Source organism: Pteropus medius, unplaced genomic scaffold (genome assembly GCF_902729225.1).
Source record: "Pteropus medius unplaced genomic scaffold, Ma_sr-lr_union100, whole genome shotgun sequence".
NCBI classification, from domain to species: domain Eukaryota; kingdom Metazoa; phylum Chordata; class Mammalia; order Chiroptera; family Pteropodidae; genus Pteropus; species Pteropus medius.
In genome coordinates, this window is record NW_024342644.1 from 4692905 (window position 1) to 4715130 (window position 22226).

At 36.4% G+C, this 22226-nt stretch overlaps 1 protein-coding gene across 1 annotated transcript in view; it reads left to right on the plus strand.

The window, feature by feature from the left end:
- KIF13A (kinesin family member 13A) overlaps positions 1–22226 on the plus strand; it is a 175088-nt gene that overhangs the window by 73451 nt on the left and 79411 nt on the right. Inside the window, 1 exon segment of the mRNA XM_039866482.1 lies at positions 17344–17404. Within this exon segment, the coding sequence (XP_039722416.1) occupies positions 17344–17404 (61 nt within the window).

Consider the following 22226-nt stretch of genomic DNA (forward strand, 5'->3'; position numbering starts at 1 on the left):
TAACTTAGCTTTTGGAGTATGGAAATTCATTAAAATGCTAAGTGCAATCCTTTATATTTATTGAAGGCAACATAGGATTGTCCTTGGCACTAAGAGTAACAACTCCAGCAGGGAAGGCACACATCAGATAAATAGTATGAGATATTTTTAGGAAGAAAAAATATATGCCATTACAGAAGTATAAGCACTGGCATCTTGCCCAAACCTGGGGAATTATGAGGTTCTCTCTGAGCAACTACTGATGTGGATATAGTCCCTAAAATTTGCAACCAAAAAGGTGTTTCTGCTGCTCAGAAAGATGTGAGTAAGTAGTTCTTCCTTCTCTTGCTGGTTCCTAGAAGTTTCTGAACAGACTGTCAACCTTTTGATATATTTAATATATTTAATTTTTTCCTCACAGAAAAAGGCAGTGAAATCCTAAGCAGTTCCATATGTGACTACTTAGTGATGGAAAAGCACTGAAATGAAAAAGAGGCACAAAAACACATTTAAAAAACCACAAACTGCTTTATATCCAGAAATGTTCTAGTTATTTTCTGTACAGTATATATAGCTTAGTGGTTTCACTAGGTATCCTCTTGGTAATTCCCAAGAAGTGTCATGAAATTTTCAAAATAAAATGAATATAAAATCACCATGTTTGTGTGTGTGTGAGCGTGCATGTGCGTATGCCATAAGGCACATCTGGAAAGTATGAAGATTATCTTGAAATCAAATAAGTAACACCATAGAGTCAAATTGTTTAAAAAAACACTAAAACATAAGACATTTTCTTGTATAAACTGTAAATATTGAAAGCAAATGAGAAAGGGAAAAGTGCATTTAATGATTATATAAGAATAAAATTTTAATGACTTCAATGAAATTTTGACATGAATAATTAGCAAAGGCATCAGAAAAGACTGGTTGGTACAATTTAAGAAATAATTATTCTGGGCAGGGGACAAGTGCTACATGAATCAGACCTGATCTTAGCATTCTAATGGAGGTGGGGTAAGGAACATATGTACAATATAATATAAAATCAATTGTGTTAAAGGCTACAAAGGCAAAATATTTTTGGATTCATGGGATGCAGGGACCTGTTCTGACTTCTGCATTACTGAGGACGGCTGGACAGTATATTCAAAACCTATGCTTAAAGGCATTGGAGAAGTACCAAATTAGTGAGGAATTTACCAGACCAAGATCTAAGAGAAGGCAGAAATTTAGAGAGGTTAAACTGGTATTTGGGTGCATGCCTTTTAGTTAAAAGAAGCTAAAAGTTAGAGCAGTGTTTCTCACATCCTTGCAGGACCTAAAGAACCGAAGGGGACAAAAATGTTGAAGTTCAGGGTCTGCCAGAGGAGATGTCCTTGGTAAAACTCTTTATACCAAAGTGGATTGAGACCCAGCCTTGGGTGGTGTATAAAAACAGAAGTAAACCAGTCCTCACATGGATTGCTGTGTGGTTGCAAGATCTTTGTGTGATCTAGACAATCTCAAACTAAAATTGAATCAAATTAATACTAGAATGCAGATCCCCGTAGGCACCTGGCAGAAGTAAATGTAATATTGTCTCTAGTGATTGCACAAATAGTTTGAAAATACAATGTCTAGCACATAATCAAAGATAAAGAGGTACATAACAAGACAAGGCAATGAGAACAAGAACTAGCAGAAATAATAAAAAATAGAAATAAACTTACAGATGCTTCGATGTTCAAACTTAAGCATGAACTTAAAAATATCTATCTATGCTTATTATATTCAAAGAAATAAAATATAAGATTGTTGGAGGGGTCTAGAAGTCTTAAAAAGTGACAAAACAAATTTGGAAAAAATCCAATAGAAGTTCTCACCTTGACACCCCAAACCAAAATTAAAAACTTAAGGTTAGAATTTAGTAGCAGAATGGATCCAGTTGAAGAGAGAATTAAATAACTGTAGAAGATAGGTTACTAGAAAATATTGAAATGAGGTATCGAAGAGACAGATGGTACTGAACAACTGACATCCACATGCACAGACATGAATCTAGATACTGACCTTATACCCTTCACAAAAATTAACTCAGTGGATCACAAAGTTAGATATAAAATGCAGAACTATAAATTTCTAGGAGATAATATTGGAGAAATCTAGGAGATCTGTGGGTTGGTGATGACTTTAGATATAACACCAAAAGCATGATCCATAAAAATAAAATTGATTAATTGGATTTTATTAAAACTAAAAACTTTTATTCTGCAAAGGCACTGTTAAGAGATTGAATAGAAAGCCACAGACCGGGAGAAAATATTTATAAAACACATCTGATAAAGGAGTGTTATCCAAAATATACAAAGAACTCTTAAAACTCATCAGTAAGAAAATGAACTACCCAATTAAAAGACCTGAACAGGCACTTCACCAAAGAAAACATACAAATGACAAATACGCACATAAAAAAATGTTCCACATTATATGTCATTAGGGAATTGCACATTAAAACAACGAGATAACACTACACACCTATTAGAATGACTGAAATCCAAAAATCTAACAATACAAAGCTGGCGAGAACATGTATCACAGGAATTCTCATTTGTTGCTGATGATAATGAAAAGTGGTATAGCCGTTTTGGAAGATAGCTTCAAAATTTCTTAAAATGCTAAACATATTCTTATCATACTACTGAGCAGTTGTGCTTCTAAATATTTATTCAAACAAATTGAAAACTTCTGTCCATTCATAATTGCCCCAAACTGGAAGCAATCCTTCAATAAGGTAATGTATAAACAAACTGTGGTACATCCCTACAATGGAATATTTTATGAGCTATCAAGCCATTAAAGACATGAAGGAATCTTAAATACATATTGTTAAGTGAAAGAAGCCATTCCAAAAAGGCAATATACCACATAATTCAAACTGTATGATATTCTGGAAAAGGCAGAACCAAAAAGGCATTAAAAAATTAATGGTTTGGCCTTTTGAGCCACGCTTCTCTTGCTCAGGCCTGCTTCCACGTCTGGAAGTATACTTTACCTTCTAATAAAACTTTTCTTTTCTACTGTAAAAAAAATAAAATAATGGCTTACCTGGGCCAGTGCCCATAGCACATGGCAGCTACACAATGACTATTGAATGAATGAAGAAATAAAAGAAAGATCTGTTGGAGCCAAAGGACACTCAAAAGTTTAGCAGTCCAGCTATATTATTAAGCACCTTCACCAATGGACAGAGCCACTTTGCTAGAGACTAGCCAGGGAACACTCTCTGCCATGATTCCATATTCTTAAAAAGGCCCAGATGATCTTCCATGATCCTGATGTTCCTGTCTGGCCTGACCCTAAAAGGAAAGTGTCCACTGGACTTTACAAATCTCACTACCAACTTGGATTCTCTTGTCATTAATTTGTGTTTTCCTAAGGAATATTTTGTCATGTAGTCTGTTTGAGCAGTTGTTGAAATTATGTCTAATTATGTGATGATAGTAAATAATAATAATCACCTCCCTGCAATGTTATGTGTAAGGATTTTCTGCATTTTAATAAATGTTCTAAGGTAGGAGAAAGCAGAGGCTGTCATTTTATATTTGATTGAGTTATCACTATTGCTACCCAGTTGTTATGCAGGGAACATCTCACATTTTTTATATCTGTCCTGGAACTGTACTCTTAGAATGCTATTTCTAATGTTACTGTTAATAATAGCTATCTTAAATCCAGCACTTCCAATATGCTGGATCCACTTTAAATCCAAATTCAAATTGGATGCAAACTTGGGTGCCTTCAGAGAGAAGAAAATAAATCAGTGATGGCAAGGAGGAATAAGGAGAGGATGAGTGAATAGGTGAAGCATGTGATTTTTCAAGATAGTGAAACTATTCTATATGACACTATAGTGGTAGATATATACGCATTATGTATTTATCAAAACCTATAGAATTGCACAATCAAAAGAGTGAAACCTAATGTAAACTATGGAGTTTTGTTATTAATAATGCATCAATATTGGTTTCATCAATTACAACAAATTAACACACTAATGCACATTATTAAAAATTATTAAGAGAAACTCTTGGGGGATGCTCGAGAAAAGGCGATATATGGGAACTCTCTGTACTATCTGCTTGATTTTTCTGTAACCCAAAACTGCTTTAACAAAATATTAGTTATGAAAAAATATATGTAATTTATCATATTAACAGAATAAAAAAGAAAAACCATGTGATTATCTCAGTCAATGCAGATAAAAAGCATTTGACAAAATTCAACATTTATTTATGATACAAACTTGCAGCAAGCTAGCAGTAGACAGAAATGTCTTCAACATGGTAAAGAACATCCATTAAAAATCCGCAGCTGTCATCATAATGGTAAAAGACTGATCACTTGTCACCTTAGATGGGGGGGAGTAAGGCAAGGATATCGTTCTAGCTACATCTATTCAGCTTAGACTGAAGGTCCTAACCAGTAGAATAAGGCAAGAAAAAGAAATATGAGAAATTCAGATTAGAAAGGAGGAAGCAAAAGCATCTTTATTTACAAACAGTGTCATATAATTGGAAAACATTAAGGTATCTACAGATAATCTCCTAGACTGTACAAGTGCAACGTGGCAGGAAAAAAGGGCTAAAATTCAAATTATACTAGCAATGAACATTAAAAAAAGAAAATGTAACTAAAACCCAGTAACTTACAGTAGTTTCAAAAATATTAAATACCTGAGGATATACTTAGTAAAAAAATAATGACCTTTTTACTAAAACCCCCCAGATATTTTGTCATTTGATTATAGACAAATGTACCAAGAGATGGAGAAAAGAGTGTTGACTGTGTTCAGAGAATGACAAGCCATAGAGTTGGACTAACAGTGGATGAAGGGGAGTCCTGGGTGACACATCTGGAAAAAGGTTGAAACCAAATCCAGCTGCAGAAGGCCTTGATGCCAGGCTTGGACCTTGATACTTTTAGTCTCTCAAACATCTATTTTGAGCAAAGCAGTAGCCTAGTTGAGGCTCCCTTTCAGAAGGTTAATCTAAAAGCAGAGCACAGAATGAATTTTATTTGATCAGTGGGGAGACTGGAGATGGTATTCAATAAAATGCCAGAAAAGTGGTAATAAAAGCCAGCCCTGGAGCAGTGCCTTGGGAAGAGTTAGAGATGACTCTGAAGTTTAAAACTGAGTGACTGAAAATTCAGCAGGAACAAAGAAGAAAGAGCTAGTTTGGTGCAGGGAGAAGCTGATGGGTTCAGTTTTGGAGTGGGTTAAATTGGAAAATGATGGCAAAGCATCTGATATAGATATCTAGCAGGTTGTACAAGGTTTGCAGTCTCTGCCCTAGAAAGGTCAGGTAAATTCCTGTGAGGAAGATATCGGTGGTGAAAGAAGGGACATCCGTTACGTTATTAAGGAAGAAAGATTAAGTGGAATAGAAGACATGAGAGAACAGAGGCCAGCACCTTGAGACTCATCCTGCTCTGGTGAGTGGAAAGAGGAGGAAGGAGCCAATGACAGTTGAGAAGCCAGGCACTCATATGTGGTGCCGCTGGTGATGGTGGTGTTGAGGATACTCACACTTATTCTCTAGTTAATTAAATTCACATTAATTTTTTCTTAATTTTATTTACAAGTGAGGTTAAGCACTCCTGAACTTCAAGGTGTTTAATTCCTTTTCTGTTTACATAATTTGTTGGCAAAATCATGAACAGAAGAAACAAGATTATAGCAAAATAGCCTTTAAAGAGGCATACCAATATATTGAAAACCTGGCTTTACAAAAATGGCTTGGAAAAAAAGAAGCCTTATTATGTACAGCTCATGTCTTCTGAAGTACAGTTTCTTTCAGACTTGTTTTGCAGTCTGTGACTGCCATCATTTTCTGTGGCCTCTACCCTTTTGATTTGGGAATTTCTGAAAACTAAGTGTTGGCCTCAAATGTGATGAGTTCAGGACAGCAGCCATCTAACTACATGTGGCTTTTGAGCATGTGATATGTGTTTGGTCTCAAGTGAGATGTATTATAAGTGTCAAGTACACATCAGACGTCAAATACTGCAAGGAAAAAAAAAGATTAGTATTTTGGCTATATTGGGTTAAATAAAACATTATTAAAATTATTTTTGTCTCTATTTTTCAAGTGTGTTCACAAAAAACATTTTAAATAACATATTTGGTATTATATTTTTGTTGGACAGCACTGTTTCCGTCCAAACACATGGCTGAGAACAGAACATTTTTCAGCATCCAACCTAAGGCTTTTGCTTGTGTCTTTACCCAGTAAATGCAGCTGCTCTACTGTCATCCCTTATATTTCTGCCTTTATATCTGGGTCCATGAGTGTTACAGCTACATGAACTCAATGGAAGCATAACCTTCCTGTTGTGCATTTTTCCTAGATATCATTTTTACTTATCCATTCAAATGTCATTAATTAGACAAATATTAATTGAGAACAGTTGTGAAAAGCATTGTATGAGGAGTTTGTGGGGCTCAAGCACTTCCTGCCCTAGAATTCATAATGCGGTCAGGAAGATTAAACATATATAGCACTGTAGGTAATAGAAAATACATTACGATAAACATCACCATTCATTGTTTTGGTACTTTGTGATTTCAGAGGAAGAAAGGCTTCATAGCTAAAAGTGGGGTTTGAGCATGGGTAGAGTTTCAAAAGGCAGAAAATATGAGATGGGAAGCAAGATGTATGTGAGGAACAGAAACAATAATTAATGTTAAAACTGTTTCTCTATTCAGCTACACTTTTGACACCTAATGTATGGGTTTTCTACACCAGGCAGTTCTCTAGTTCTCTTTAGACACCCACTGGGTGTCCAGCAAGTCAGTTCAATTCGGACACTAACTACCCAGAGTTAGCACAGACCCCATAGGTTAAGGGCTCAGTCCCACATGATTGCCCTTACTTCAGACACTAATTGTAAGCATTGGGTTCCTAGGTTACCCACACTTCCATCTGACTTTGCTATATAACAGGGCTTCCCAAGACCCGCTTCCTCAGGTCTGATAATTTGCTGCAATGGCTTACAAAACTCAGGGAAACACTTACTTAGGTTTACTGGTTTATTATAAAAGGTACAGATGAATAGCCAGGTGAAGAGGTACTAGAGCAAGGTCTGGGAAGGTCCCAAGCACAGGAGCTTAGAATTGGGCTGGCTCACCCTTCTGTCACATGGATGTGTTCACCATCTCTGAATCTCTCTGAACCTTGTCATTTAGGGGTTTTTATGGAGGCTTCAGTATATTGGCATGATTATTAATTCAATCTCCAACCCCTCTCCTACTTCCTCAAAAATGGGTGGAGTGTAGCTGAAAGTTCTAGGCTAATTAAGGCTTAATCTTTCTGGCAACTAGCCCCTATCAAGAAGCTATCTAGGCTAGGGTCCCACTAATGAGCCAAGTTGCCTCATTAAAACAAAAGAGGCTTCTATTGCCCAGCGAATTCCAAGGGACTTAGGAGCTCTGTATGAGGAACCAGGGATGAAGAACAAAAAAATATTTCTCATAGTATCACAGATGTCTTTGGAAGTGCAAACTTTGGTTAGAATGTAGATTACATGAAAGGAAGTCGTGTTTTAAAAAACTAGGCAAGTAGATAGTTTATAGAACGTTGGGAGTCTGATGTTAATCTGATAGACAATGAAAAATCATTTTGGATTTTTGTATAAAGAAGTTACATGATCAAAACTATATGCAAGAAATGAATCTGCTGCAGGATGCAGGATAAGTTGTGAGAGGAAAATACACGGTGGATAGCAATCTAGGTTATAAAGCAATTTCTTTACAATAATAAGCACTTTGTGTGTCAGTCAGCTTATTCTAGGTGATGCAGCAATAACAACCTTAAAAGTTCAGTGGATTAAGACAACCAAGGTTTATTTCTCTGTTGTTTCATGCCAGCTGAGATCAGCTGTGGCTCTGTACCATGTAACTTCAATCTAGGTTCCAGTCTGAAGGAAGATCCCCTATCTGGGACTTGCTGTCATTGTGGCAGAAGGGTAAAGAAAGAGAACCATGCTGTTGCTATCAACAGCATACATCTCTTTATCCTCATTTAATTGGCCAAAGGAAGTCACATGGCCAAACATAATATCAGTAGGATTAGGAACTATATTCTTCCAACTAGAGGCACTGCTGATACATGGCAATAGGCAGGGATGTGTCATCTGCTTACAGGGAGGGCAGTGACTAATTTGGAACTATAATAGAATCTACCACATGTCATTCTAAATCACATTTGTAAAAAACTCCCTAAAAACCAAAAATCAGCTAAAACAGTGTTGTATGTTTCTATCATGAAATTTCGACAGGCCCTACCTCTCTCCCCTTTCCTTCTCCCTGGCTTTGTTCAGAGCCAGATATGCCCACTGTAACTGCTGTAACTGTGTGCTTCTAGATACCTAGAAGCTGATGGTGTAGCTGACAGGGTGTCAGGTTTCATGGATTATAGGCCCCAGGAAAAGATCTATTTCCCTTATCTCTTCGCATTGATCCATCTCCAAATCCAGAACAGTGAAAGCCTACTGGGCCAGGCAAAGCATCAGGAATCTCTCTAACAGGCCCCATCCAGGCCTGGGTAACCCCAGCAGACAACTCTGACAGCCTTTCCCGTTTGACCTCAGGACACAATAAATGTTTGCAAGCTCTGGACCACCTCAGGTCCTTCTGTCTCTGGTGACCTGGACCTTGGAGTCAGCCTAGCATCCTCTCTGTGGTGGACCTCCAGGCTTGGTCCAGCAGAGGGTGATAGGCAGATGAGGTCAGGAATTGGTCTGAAGGTTCTGAACCAGATCTAGAGATGCTTATGTTAGGTGATGTAAGGGTGATTCAAATTCAATATGGGTTTTTTGTTTGTTTGTTTGTTTGTTTTCCTTTTTAATGAGCAACAATAATTATTTTTTAGAGACAGATAGGGTTATATGGTACATGCTTATACATCTGCATCTTTTGGGCTATTTTTGTTGAAGAAATAATCTGTGTTTGAAAATATCAAAATTATCTTTTGAATATGCTGTTGGAGAAGTTATTTGGCTAGTTTTTTTGTTTGTTTTGAGAAGTAATTAGAGCATAAAAGAACTAGAAATGCCACAGATTGTGCATTTGTGACACCCCCACGCCTGCCCCTCAGCAACTAGGGAAGCAGATTTTAAAAGTGAATAGTAGAGGATTAAACATGAAAGAAATGGAGTATTCGAAAGAGTTGGAATTGAGTTAGTGCTGAATAGAGGCTCTGTGCTCTGTCATAATATTGGTCTAGGATTTGGTAGAACTAGTTTCTATTTTCAAATTTTTGGAACTCTATGGTTTTTAGGACACCGTTCCTTTTGGTTCCTTTTTCCACAGGACTATTAATATTCAGAACTTTCTTTTAGTCCTGTATTCAAAAGCTGATCAACCTTCATTGTTTCTTTAACATCTCTCATACTTATTTCTTCCTGTATTAATTGGGAGTCTTTCAGCTAATAGTGGTAAGAACTCAAACTAGATGAACCATAATATAAATTACTCTGGGATATCGCAGAGAACTCAAGGACAGGAAGTGGCTGGGGTTCAAATACAATCATTTCTTATCTCCCTTTCTCCGGTCTCTGACCCCCATATGTGTCCCTTTCATTTCTCTCTTTCACTGCAGACCAGCTGCGTCTGCTTCTCTGGTCCACATGCTTAGAAACATGGCCTCAACATGTCCCAGATTTTTAGATTCAGTTATTAAAGAAAGACTTGGACTTCCTTGATTCCTAATCCAAAAATTCTATCAGACACTTGGAACCAGTTAACTGTGATCAAGGAATTATGGAACTGTGAGTAGTCCAACTTCAGCACCTGTGAGTCTCTTCCCTGCCTTCTCCCCTGAACAATCATATATATATATGATTACCCAAGGTTTGCCTCTTCCAGAAACCTTTCCTAAGTCTCACCGCACCCCACCTCACTCCACCCCATAGTATAATTATTCCTTTGGATTCCTGCTGAACTCTACACTGACTTCTATATATTGCACTCTTTCCTTTCCTTAATTACTTCCCTGTAATAGAATGTGAGATCCTTATAACTAGGACACTCTTATTTCTGTCCTAACTAGCTCATAACAACTACTTGGTAAATGCCTATTAAATGAATGCAAAGATGAATTAGTTCTTTGAAGAGATACTTCTCCATGTGCCCTTAGAAATTTGAACTGCAATATAGAGTAGTACATTCCACAGAGTAGTTGTTTCCTACATTAGACTGAATTTTCTGAGATCAGGAACAATTCCTTACTGCTTGTAGATGTGCAGCAGATGCTGTTGTCTTGCTTTGAGTCTTTAAAGTGCTTTGACATTCTCACAATCAGGCAGTATTGACTGTGTAATTCCAGACATTGTTTGGTATGCATATATACCAAACAATATGGTATGCATATATACCAAACAATATGGTATGCATATATAGGCATGCATAAAGAAAATGATAAGTTATATTGTGGAAAGATAGCAGTTACTTGACAGCTTTTTTAATGGGAAGATGGTATCCATCAATAGAAGTTGCCAGTATTAAGGGTGATCATTCTGGTACTCTTCCTTTGGTGCCCAGGAGCAGATATTCTCAGACACAGGCGGGAGTTTGTGGTGGCAGAGCTGCTTTTGCAAATATCAGTGGTGAAGACAGTTCTGTTGATCAGACAGACTCTCAGTGTTGGGCTTTTCCTTTCAATTTCAATCCAGCTTCTCCAAGATGAATGAAGATAACTTCTTTTAAAATGATTCTTCACATCTCTGATATTAGAAAAAAGATGAGAGAAAAGTGTTGAAAGTTGGCATTAAAAAGAAAATTTTAACACGACATGAATATAGTACTTTAATATTTTTTTGTCTGACTCAATTCTCATAACACAGTGTGATAAAATATGAACAATTTGGCATGTGTCTTTTAATTTCACTCTTAAATTGACAAAGTTGAAAAGTAACCATAAAACATTAGACACTGGCAAGTCAATATTTATAAAATGGGTGGAGAAATGGAGGTTGGTGGAAAGATCTTGGGCTCAGTTTTCAAAGTAGTTGGTAGCCAAAACAGACTCTTAATAGCAGCCAGGTCTGCAGATGCGAACAGTGCAAGGAGAGGAAGATGACAGTACAGAATGAGAGGAGAGAGACACACTCTTTAATGCAAACAAAGCAAGTTCACAAAGAGTTAGAGTGGGGTTTTATTTCCCCAGGGGAAGACCTTTTGATTCTGGATTTAGGAGCTAGTGTGTTTTGCATTAATGCTTTTGACACCAAACTCAATGATCTGTAGCAACTCTTCCACTCATGGCCATGTGGACCTTTTTTTTGCCTTTTCTCTTTTCTCTGATTCAGCAAATCCTGAGAACTAATTGATTACTTCTTCTGTACCTGTAGAGAATAAAAAAATGAATTGGCACAGTCCTTAGCTCAGGAAACCTCTCAGCTCGAAAATGTAAAGTACCTAAGATGGTGCCTGCTACATAATAAATACTCCATAGGTGGTAGCTGTACTATTAACTGATGAGAGGAGCCCATCAGTAGATACTATTAGTACTGATAACACTAGCTGCTGCATACTGTCACTACTATGCGCCAACATTGTATTAGTTGACATTTTGCTTAAATTCCCAGTCCTTATTCAATGTAAAATGTGCAATTATTTAGGTAGACTGCATTAGAAAGGTGGAGCTCTCAACTACAACAGCACAGAGAAGGGAATAAACACTTCACAGAGAGTCAAGGAAACATTGGCAAAGATGACATTTAGGTAGGTCTTGAAGAATGATTTTTTTTTTTTTTTGGCAGGGAGATGAGAAGAGGAAGGCAGAATTCTCTTACACATTTTCTTTTAGTTTTTCCCTGGATTTCCCACTGTATTTAATACACCCAGAGGATTTCTTGGTCATTGGTGGAACCTCTTAGAGCCGATGAGATGGTTCTCTCTTTATATGACATATAGATAAATAAGGGAGCTTGCTTCTTTCTTTTTAGGAAATGAGCGGGAATTTAATAAGCACACAAATAATATCTGAAGGGTGACACCAGTCTTGTTACTTCCACAAATGAAGTGAAAATGGAGACTTTGACAAAGTACTTATTGTGTTTGCTACTATACAGCAGCGCTGCTGAAAGATTCATACTCACTATGTATACTGTTTTAAGCAGCCATCATGTGAAAATACAGATTTACAAGATCATTAATTAAAGGGTAATTTACCAGGAAGTTGCTAATAATAGACAATAAAAACATTAGGGAAACCAAGGTCTTGTCCTCTAAGAATGAATAATGTAGCAGAACAAAGAGGATCTCTCATACGCTTGCTCATACACACACACACACAATCTAGTTAGATAGGAAATTCAGAGTAATAAGGAATAGTGTCCTTAAAGTTTTCATAAGGGAGTGACATTTGAGATGATATTGAAAGATTTTAATAAGGAGAAATTGAAAGAGAGTGGGCTTTGACTCGCTGTACAAAAAATCTGGTGTACGTTGGGAGATATTTCTTTGCATAAAATTACATTATCTTGAGAAAAGTATTAGATTAATCACTTTCTGCCTAGAGAGGGATTGTGAGAGTTATTTAAATGATTTTGAAAATGTGCTTTTTAAAAAATTTTCAAGAATAATTATCTTATGTTTTGTCTTTTTAACTAGCCTGTAAGTGATTAGAGAACAAAAAACATGCCTAATACATATTTGAGTACCCTAGGGTACCTAAAACCAAGAAAGATGGCAAATAGGTATTTGTTGATTGCTTTCTGGATTAAACATTTTACAGTAGAACACATTACAGAAAGCATACAATTAGAATGAATGAAAGGATACAGAGGTAATGCAATTGAAAATACTTTTACTACTGGCTTTTCTAGATCAGGAAAATGATTACTGGATCACATTTTTTAGAACATTGATGCCTTCTGGCTCTTCAAGGAACGTACACGATTCTTCCTTTTTTTTTTTAATTGTAAATTGAATTTTGCTGAAATGCCTTCAGAGATTAGACTTTTAGATAAGAATGGAGTTTACGCTGCATTCTGCTCCTAAGTCCTAGAACTTTGCCTCAGAATATAACATTCAACACATTTGCCTTATTAAAAACAGCTTGTAGTAACTTTACTAGCTGTTCAATGGTTTACAAAGATGCGAAGCTAACATTTTTTAAGAGATTGATGAAGGTGGAGCAGATGTGGACTGCAAGCTGCAGGGAATTAAATGCTGATATGAATTTTACAAGTTGCAAATGAAGAGGAAGGAGTGGGATTCTGAGAAGGTGGAGTCACATTTTATTGAAAACAATGAAGACAATAGCTTTCAGATTTTAAAAACAACTGGAGAGCATCTCTAGTTTTGGCTCTTTTTTCTAGTTGAAGGCTCTTGGAAGGTATGGGTGCCTTTACAAAAAAAGTTCTCGGTGTTGATTGGTATTGATGAAATATGAAATTTATACTCGGTTTCCAATTTTGATTTATTTTTTTGCTCAGTTATATGCCTTAAGTCCCCCATCTCCCACACTACAGTTAAGATACTGGTGACTTCATAATGAATATATGAAATAAGCATTTAGGAATGCTAATGAAATGAGTTAGAAGCACATATTTCTCTAATGTGCTGGCTTTGGAAAAATTATTTTATTTTTATTTGAAGTGGTCAGTTTCCAAGGAGTAACTCAAGAAAATGGGTTTGTTATCTCCTTTGAAATATCAGTGGATTTTGTATTAGAAAATGAAAACTTCTGTAAAACCCAAGAAAATCATAACCCCTTTTGTTGCAAACCTTATGTCATTAAATTATAGGTAAATTTTGGCCATGAAAAGGAAGATAATAGTTTGTGAACACTTTATAGTACTAACGAGATAGCTAGAGAAATGGACTACCTAATACAAAGAAATTATAAACATCTTTAAAACTGTTTTAGTAACAGTATAACAAATAATTATTCTACCAATAGTTAAATGATCATTCTCATTTCCTTGCAAACTAAAAGTCATACATGATGAGGCCATACCTGTTCATCCATGTGAACCATGGAATGAATGATGGTGCAAAAGAGGACCCCAGTGCTCATCTTGTGACAAAATCTGTTTTTCACCATTGATGGAACCAAGTTCTCCCAAAACATGCATCTGAAAGTAATGAAACATCTAAAAACATATCTTGCAGTTTGAACTTCTTCTTATTTATAACAGTCCTCACATCTATTCCATGTTCTTGTCTGCATTCCAGCTTTTTCTGGTATTATGTTTACTTATTGAAAATATTACGTCCAGTGGCTGCTCTGCATGAGGTACTGACCCAGGCACCGTGAGGTGCATGAAACAATGTTTCTGCCCCCAAAGGCTTTAGAGGGGAGATGAGACCCATACTGAACAACTGAGGTATAAAATAGGACCACATGTGAACTAGTGCCGTGGGAGATGCAGAGTGCTGTAGAATTTCATAGAGGAGGTGATCATTTGTTGCGTGCATTAAATAAGAATTTTTCTATTCATTTGCTTTGAGTTTTTAGGCAGCTCTCTCAGATTTCTGGGCTTCATCTTTCTTACTGGTAAATGTTTAGTAAAATAATAACCATGACTGGTTTGAGGGATGGGCATTCTAAATGCCTGTGATCAAAAGTTTTGAAATTTGAGACAGTCAGGGAGAAGCCGGTATTTGACAAGCACAGAACAGTTGTATCTATCAGTACTTTTCTCCTCTGCACGGTTTTAACACTTTTCTGAATTTTAGGTGGCAAATGCTTAAAATGCAAATTACTTATCTTTTTTATGAGCAAAAACAACCTTAAACTATTAACTGTTAGATATGAAACTTGGCACAGAATTTGGAATGATTATCATTGAGAGGTAGACCCTAAAAATTTGAGGTGGATTTCTTTTTATTTCAAGTAGTGTCCTGGGAATGTAAATCTTTAGCTTTTGAACTTTGTATGTAAAATAGCAAACTATTAAAAAGAAATTTTAGACAGATATGGAAAAATTAACATGTAGGGAATAAATTATTATTTTAGCAACTACTAAGAGGAATTCATTGAGACTGTAGAGGAAAACAAAGATACTTAAAAATTGGAAAAGAGCCTCTACTGGCCATTTAAGGAGAGTTGATTTAGGTCCAAAGGAAAGGAAAATGTCCTGGGAATAAACATTAAGTGTTATAGGATGCCATTAAAAGGAGATTGTGGAATCTCCTTTTCTGGAAATGTTTAAAAACAAGACAGATCTTCATCTCTCAGGAGAAGTGTTGAAGTTCAGCCCTGCCTAGAGGTGGGAAGAATAACTGAATTACACCTGTGTGGTCTCTCACGTCATTGGAACAGCCCTCTGAATGCAGTAAACATTCCACACTCTGTTGGCTGAAACTGTTGTTTCATCGCTGTTCATTTTAGCCTTGTGTATTGTAAGAACAGAGTGAATGTTTGTATAAGTAACAAAATTGAATTTGGACTTGAGATTGATGATGTAAGTTGTGTACATACCTGGATCAATTTTAAAATCATTAAAATACATGTAGTGCTGAAACTATTCAGAGCACAACTTAGTCTTGATGATGTAGCGAGTATCTGCTTTCATGTAAGCTCTCAATGCCATTATTCATTCAATAAATAATTATAAAGCAGCTACTTTGAACACTGCAGGATACAAATACAAATCAGGTATGGTTCTTCCTTTCAAGGAATTTAGTCTACCAGTGGAGATAAAACGTATGCACAGATGATATAAGGAGGTTGTGGAATCTCCTTAGCACACATGATAAGGGAAAAATAGAATAGTTGGAATAAATATCACAAAAATAGGATTAAACAGTATTATGAGAGTTCAGAAAATTGGGAAAGCTAATTCCTTGGGATTGAACCAAGAAATGCTCCCTGGAAGAAAAATACATTGAACTGGGCCTTAAGGAGTCTGAAGCATTTTGAAGGGTAAAAATGAAGAGAACACCAACAGAGGTGGAATTGTACCTAGTAACACTAAAGTGCTGACAAGTCCAGCTGAAGCATAAATAAGTCAGGAGACATAAGCTGGAAAGGCCTCATTGCAGTCAGTCTCAAATGCCAGGCCAAAGTGCTTGGGTTTTGTTTGCTTGGAAATGGTTAAGCATTAAAGGGTTCCTGTCCATGGCAGATTTGTAATTTGCTGTTTGGACTGCAAGGGGGAAAAGGCTGTAACAAGGAGCCCAGGAAAGTAGCTGCTGAGTCAGGGCAAAGTTTACTAAGAGGTACATTGAAAAACACTGGTTTCAAGGCATGTTAACAGATGTTACTCAAGAAAGGGTCTCCTCACCAAAATTAACTGGAGAAATAAAAAGGTAAACAATTAAATGGGTTTATTTGCTGCAGGACTTTTCAGAGCTTTTAATATTGAGATTTTCAGACAGAGCAAAATGTACCATGTTTTAATATTTTTTCATGGATTGTCTCATGAGCAAGGGGTCTCCAGTCCCTGGGTGCAGACCTGTAGTGCTCTGTGGCCAGTTAGGAACCGGGCCATACTGCAGGAGGTGAGTGGTAGGGCAGCGAGTGAAGCTTCCCCTGTATTTGTAGCTGCTCCCCAGCACTAGCATCACCGCCTCAGCTCCACCTCAGATCATCAAGCATTGGATTCTCATAGGAGAACCTGCCAAAAAGGTTGGGGACTGCTGCCTTAGAGCACACTTTAGGGAATGTTGCCTCATGTATTTGATGATGATGGTTAGAACATGAGTGGTGGTCACATGCATGGGAAACAACAATTGGATAACAGTTTTTAGGCAGCATCAGCCATTCCTGGTACATAGTAGGCGTTCAGTAACTATACTGGACATCAGTGGATACAAGCATGAATTACTGATTTATTAACAATACTTAGTCCAAGATTGCATGCTGAAACAGAAGAGGGAGTGGAGTCCAAAATGGGAATGTGGGAAGTTTTAAGCTTTGGCTATGCTGGAAATGGTAGCATCATGGAAAATTAGGAGGAATTGGTTTAAATAAAAGTTGATTACTTTAGTGTTTATTGAAAAGCTGTGGGAGATCCGGCTGGAGGGTTACAGCGGATGCTAGAACTGTAGAATTGGAGAGAAGTCAGTTGTTTTTTCTCACTAAATGTGTCATTAAACATTTTTTTTGGTTAAGATGTCTGCTTGTTTGAATTTTAGATAAATAGCAATTTCCATGTACAACTTAACTCTGATATAAGTAGATAACCATCAATGTAGTCTAAAAAGAAACTTCAGGGTTAACAAAGCAGCAAACCTGTAGTGTTTTGTTTTTTATTTTAAAATCAGACAGTACTAGCATCCTCATCTTCATCAGTGAATTTTGTTTTTTGCAGTCTGATGTACTCAAAGAAGTTAATTAATTTTTAAGTTTCATATTTTTCTGTTTTATACAGGTATTTGCCTTTGATTATTGCTTTTGGTCCATGGATGAATCTAACACTACAAAATATGCTGGTAAGTTGGCTTTCTTTCTGAACTTGACAGTTGGGCCTCTGGCCTCTTCCATTATGTCTGTCTTTTTTAAAAATTATTCTGGAGTTCTGTTTTTCCCATAAAATTCACACTCATTCTTTGCAGTCTAGTGCATGGGCTTGGGAGTCAGTCAGATTGATTTCAGGATCAGGCCCAGCCACTACTTGCTGAGAAGCCATGAGCAGGTTTGTTTTTTTCAACCTCGTTAAGCTTCAGGTTCTTCATCTGTAAATGGGATATTAGTATCTTCAGAGGTGCTCCAAGGGTTAGAGATAATGGGGAACCACCTCAAGCCGCAAGTGGTAGCTGCGGTGATTGTCACATAAGAGATTTAACAGGCTGTGCCTTGTCGTTAACTTTCAGGGTGCACACTTCTACATAAGCAAAGCACAGTGCACTGTTGGTGTCCAGGGTCTGCTCAGGACGAGTGTTCTGAAGCAGTCAGTGGTGCTGTGAACGAGAATTACACCTTCCATGGGGAAACACTGCCTCCTAGCCCCACATTTTGCTAATGTTCTTTCCATGAGGCATTTTATCCCTATTCCAGCACAAATGATTGCTAATTTTGTTATTTGTGATCGATCACTGGTAAATCTTAGCCTTTCCTAGGAGTTAATCACAATTGCTTTAGCCTAAGAGAGAAGCATTCGTTTTAGTGGAGGAAGTCTTTGATTTCTTCTCTTCTGATTGTGTTCCCCATTACTTTATAACCTTAAATAAAGAGTATTTTCTCTTTATTTTTATATATAAGAATATCTGCTGAATGACTTTCCCATTTACTTAAAAAATAAAAAACATGAAGGAAGAACGGAGAGGATGTATATCTTAAAAGATTAGAAGGCAAAAGGAAAGAAGTTACTTGCTTGTAAGGAATGTTATTGATAGCCTTTTCCTTGCCACATAAAGCAAATTTGTTGAAAGTTATTTGCTATATATATTTTTCAAAAGTTAAGAATTTTGAACTAGGAAAATTTCTTCATTTATTCACATTGGGTAAATTAGCCTTTCTTTTGAAAACATCATTCCTGCAACTTCAGCAATGCGTTTTATTAACACAAATAAATAGTTCTTAATGTAGGTTGTAATTTATCTTTTTATCTGTCCTTTGGAACTTTAGATAATAAATTATTTAGATAATAAACAGTCTGCCTTGACTGTTAGCTCTGTGGATGTATTTTTGTGCTGGGTGCGTGATTTTGGGTTTAAATAAACAATAAAACTAAAACATTTCCTACTGTCACAGAAACAAATGAGGACAAATGCTGTGACTATGCAAAGCCCAATCTCTTTCTCTGTTCAATTGATGTGATTGAGGCTACAACCAGATATATCGTCCTGAATAAGAACTCTACTCATGCAATTCTCACATGCTTTCAAGGATCCCTCATCACTTAGAGATAAAATCTATACTCTTGGGATGTCATTTAAAGTTTTTTATTATATAGCCCCAGTCTCCCTTCCCCACCTTTTGCTCTATGGCTCCCCACATCCATTTTGTGCCTCTGCTCGGTGTTATTGTTTGTTTTTCTGATATAACCCAGGAAGCCAAAAAGTCTCAGAATAGTTCCTTAAGTATCCTTGAAACCTCTACTGTGTGTGCAGCCTAGAAAGCCCTTAAGAAATTAAAAAACTAAGTTGGAAAGCAAAAGAATGCTTAACAAACAACAGTAAACATTTTGAGATAATATTTAGTTAAACTCTAAATTTTACAGATTTTAAGTACTGTGGAAAACCCAAGGGGAAATAAAATCTGGAAAGACTGCATTTGCCTAGAAAGGCATCATAGAGGAGGTATAATTAAAACTGGATATAGAAGGTTAGCATAGGTTTAGCCAAATGATGGTATGGAGAGCATCCAGACAAGAGGAAGCATCATGATATCAAGAAAAGTACATGGGCTCCAAAGTCAAATCTGTGTTTAAATCTTAGGACACCTGCTTTGGTTCTCTTAGTTCAACCCCTCTCTGAGCTATAATTTCTTTTCTGTCAAATGGTTAATATAGAAATGATAGTACCTGTCTCATATGTTGTTACAAAGATTAAGTAGGTAACTTAACATGCTGATTAATGGAAGGTGCCCATAAATGATACTTCATTTGGCTTTTCCATAACTGAAGATGTAGAAGTAGTAGTGAGCATGGTTGTATAGCACTGGTCTGAGCAGAAGGTACATCTTGGGGGAAGCAGTGGGAAACCCAGTTTGTACATGCTGAGTAAAGCTAAATAATAGGAAATGGTAAAAACTAGACTAAGAATTCAGACCGATATGGTAAAAAAAAAAAAAAAAGGGAGACCATTGGAGTGATGTGGTTAAAATAATGCTTAAGGAAGATTGTTTCTTTTCCACATTCTCCATCAATGCCCATAAAGACCATTCTAGCCTTCTGCAGTATATCACTCATGTCCTCGAATGTAGAACAAAGTTGTTTTTTTTTTTTACTAAAAATAACTTTAAATACAGACGATAAAATTCAAATGTGAAACTCAAGATTTCTGTGCCTCTTCATTACAAATAGTATGCTCAGAAATACTTAAAGAGATAAAAATGATATTTAAACATACTGATAGCCTAAAATTTACTAAATTTTAGTTTGCATGATCACATCAAATACCATGATCCAGTTAGCCCTGAAAAAGCATTCTCTTGGCTTATAGAACAATATCTACTTACAAAATTGGGGGAGAAAATTTCTTATTCTTTAGATTTCCCTATTGTACAAATATTGTGACTGACCACGTAGTCAAAAACTAAAATTCTTGCTTGCTGTTCTCTCAGGTTTGTTTTCATTTATTCTAAATAATCTGAGTAGTAAATACATTACTAGTAGATTAGTTGATTGGTAATTTGATTTCTTTTGCTGCATTAACAAATAGCAATTTCTTCTTCTTGTGAATAGAAACATTAAGATAGAAGCATTCATTCTCTGATGGGAAATAGAGGAAATGGAGAAGGAGAAGCACATATTTTCTGAAACCAACCTATTTTTCAGGCTCAATGAATAAAGGCATCATTGATACTGAATCAGAGCTCTTAAGGCTGCTCTCAAAACCTAGGGAGACAGAGGGCAGGAGAGAGAGAGAAAGATAAGTGTGTGCATTGAAAGAGCAAAGAGAAACAAAGACTCTTAAGTTTCATGTGATATAGAAAATGTTAAATTCTCAATTATGTTTCTGTTGTGCCACTTATTAAAAGCTATAGCAAGAGCTACTCTCAGGCTTTCTGATTTAGAAATACAATAAGTAGGTCTATAGTACGTTTAATGGCATTGCAGTTGGTTGGTCGGAGTGGTAGGAGGCCGTGAGCTCTTAAGTCAGACTGGGTTCAAATCCTGGCTTCACCTTCTATCTGTGTAAGGTCGGGTGAGTTACTAATTTCACTTTGCTTCTGTTTTTTCATAAGCTAAATAAAGATAATAATTCTGATCTGACAGGGTTGATTTGAGGACCAAATGACCTGTTTATGTGAAGTACTTAAGCCCTTACCTAGCACATAAGAAAAGCCCACATAATATTTAGCATCTTTATTATTGTCACATTGTAGCAGGAGTAAGGATAGTAACATCAGTTCTTTGGAAAGAGACTACATTGTACTGGTGTTTAGGAGATCTGGTTTTGCCACAAACTGCTAAATATTGGGAATCTATGTTTCCTCATCTGTGAAAGGAGGAGATATGACCTAGAATGATCTCAAATCTCTTCCAGCTCTCTGATAAAACATGAATCAGACATTTTATGCTGGCCACACAGCCATCAAAGTGGACTTTTCAGAGGCAAATCAAAAGCTTGTTTGTTAAGCCATTTGAATTGCATTGAATCATGCTTTGAGACATTTTACATTTTAAATATCTCTTGTTATTATTACCTTTTGCCTAGGTAGTATAATAATGCTTGATGGCACATAATTCTGAGTCTTTAAAGCCAAACCTTTTTCCAGGGCTAAGAAAAATACAGAAATAACCTGCAGAATTGGGGACCCAAAGCATGACATTTCTACATAAACCTGCATCTTCCCCTGTAGCCCCACATGTACACATAGACATTAATCCACATTTAGGATTATAAAGTTATTATGTTATAGTGAATACTAATAATCTTGAGAGCATCATAACAGATAATAGGTCTTTGTAAATATTCAAATCACTTTTGATTTCAATTAAGGATTTCTCAACAATAAAACCACATTTTTTATCACTGCCTAAAATGTGTCATGTTGGTAAATAACAGTGAATTTCAGTAACCTTGCATTCAATTTTCTTTCTTGTAGGGGAATATTTTTCATAAACATTTTTCTATAAACTTTCATACCAAAAAAAAAATCAGTCTTGTGGTAGCATATCTGGGTATCAGTGTGGACATTAACATTTCTTGGCCTGAGAAATTCTAAACTGTTGACTTAGAAATCATATAACAATTCTTGCCATATGGCATTTTGCTCAGATTTGCTGAAGCCATGCGTTTTTAGGCATTGTTAATACCCTGCAATTCAGGAGAAAGGTTTTAATTTCTGCAAACGTTGCTTTATAGTGCGAGGGGACAGCTGAGTGTCTCCAAGCCCTGGGCTCTTCCTCTGAGAAGGAGAGCCATGTTTGATTCTGTTCCATAATGGCAAATTTTATGTGTTCAAAGGTAGAAATGATATCTGTGTCACATTGTTTAACCGTGCATCAAAATTTATATTCTAAGCTGACAGGAGGCAAAATAGAACCAGTTTTTTAAAAAGTTCCAAAATAGTTGTTTTAGCATCTTGTACTGATTATTTTAGTATTCGAGTATATATGAAGCACTAGGCAAGTGTTTTGCACAG